Source organism: Perkinsus marinus (genome assembly GCF_000006405.1).
Source record: "Perkinsus marinus ATCC 50983 genomic scaffold scf_1104296961748, whole genome shotgun sequence".
In the NCBI taxonomy this organism is placed as follows: domain Eukaryota; phylum Perkinsozoa; order Perkinsida; family Perkinsidae; genus Perkinsus; species Perkinsus marinus.
This window is the reverse complement of record NW_003205691.1, coordinates 1-1218: the sequence shown is the minus strand read 5'-3', so window position 1 is coordinate 1218 and position 1218 is coordinate 1. Positions and strand designations below refer to the sequence as shown.

General features: G+C 47.0%; 1 protein-coding gene across 1 annotated transcript; it reads right to left on the bottom strand.

Moving 5' to 3' along the window:
- Nucleotides 1-99: 99 nt before the first annotated feature.
- Pmar_PMAR013511 (Cathepsin D precursor, putative) lies at nucleotides 100-774 on the bottom strand (the record flags this gene model as incomplete). Its single annotated transcript, XM_002772199.1, has 1 exon — nucleotides 100-774. The coding sequence occupies one exon, from the start codon at nucleotides 772-774 to the stop codon at nucleotides 100-102; it is 675 nt and encodes a 224-aa protein (XP_002772245.1).
- Between the last annotated feature and the right edge of the window lie 444 nt (nucleotides 775-1218).

Here is a 1218-nt window from a genome sequence, read left to right as displayed (position 1 = left end):
AAAGTCTTCCCACGGAGCGGTCATGAAATGACAACGACAATGAGGGCATTCCGCTGTGAGCCGCAGACTCGAAAGAAAACCACAAAAGAAGGGAATTGTTCACGGAGATCGCGATTTCAACTTCCCGATTCCGACTCGTTTGGAAGCAGGGTCGAACTCGAAATAATGATCAATAAGCATACGATCGAAGAAAAACCAAATATTCCGTTGGGACTCCGAGATCAGGAGTGAACAAACATTAGATACATTCACGGCATAAATCTTGTATGTCGCCGTGAATGGAGTTATGCCCTTAGGGCCCAAGTCGAACCTCAACAGTGGCAACTTACTCATGTATTGGCAAGGGAAGCACCATTTCCTTGCCCTATTGAGCTTGAAGTGGACATGCGTACCCGCAGCCTTGTCAGTTTGAGCTTTAATATCCTCAATGAGGCCGTTATAGTATAATTTTGGGACGGCTAGATAATTGGAGCCGGTGTCGAGGCACAAGTTCATATTGATTCCAAGAGTTATATGTCCATCGCCGACTTGTAGCTTGTCAATATTTACCATGTAATATTTCTCCGTAGAGAAGTCGATGTACTTCAGTCCCCCTTCATATAATGCAGGATCGCCTCCACCCAGGAGTAGGCCTCCATCCACGGTTTGCTTTGAGGGATCAGCGGGAGGATACAAGTAGAGAGCAAAGATACCCGTCGTTACAATTTTTGATGATAGCAACTGCTTCATCAGAGACGGGAAGTTCACATCACCTTGATCATAGCCAAGACCCATCGAGTTAATCGGAGCGTCTTCACTGAAGGGAGAATTTTGGTCGAATATGAGCCCGAAAGTGAGAATCGGCGACACCCGACCCACCGTCAATTTTGCTTTATGCTGAAAAATTTTCACCGTGTATCCATCCGCGTAAGTACAAGTTCTCGTCACTTTACCCACAGAGCAAGGCTCCGAACATTTGTAACACCCCATGGCCCAATCACTGCAGAGACTTCCACTGGCTTTCTCAAACCAATTCTTCCAGATGAGAAAGAAGGAGCCCGCCCCAGTGTCAACGTGAGCCTGTAGCTCCTGGCCATTCGAATCGACCAGAGTATGAAACAATCCGAAGCCAAATCTAGGCATATATCCGTACTTCACATCGAGCTTGAGAGTTTCTCCCCGGGAGACCTTCAACACGTGAAATACATAAACCAAGGCGAGTAGTCGAACGGGCATAGG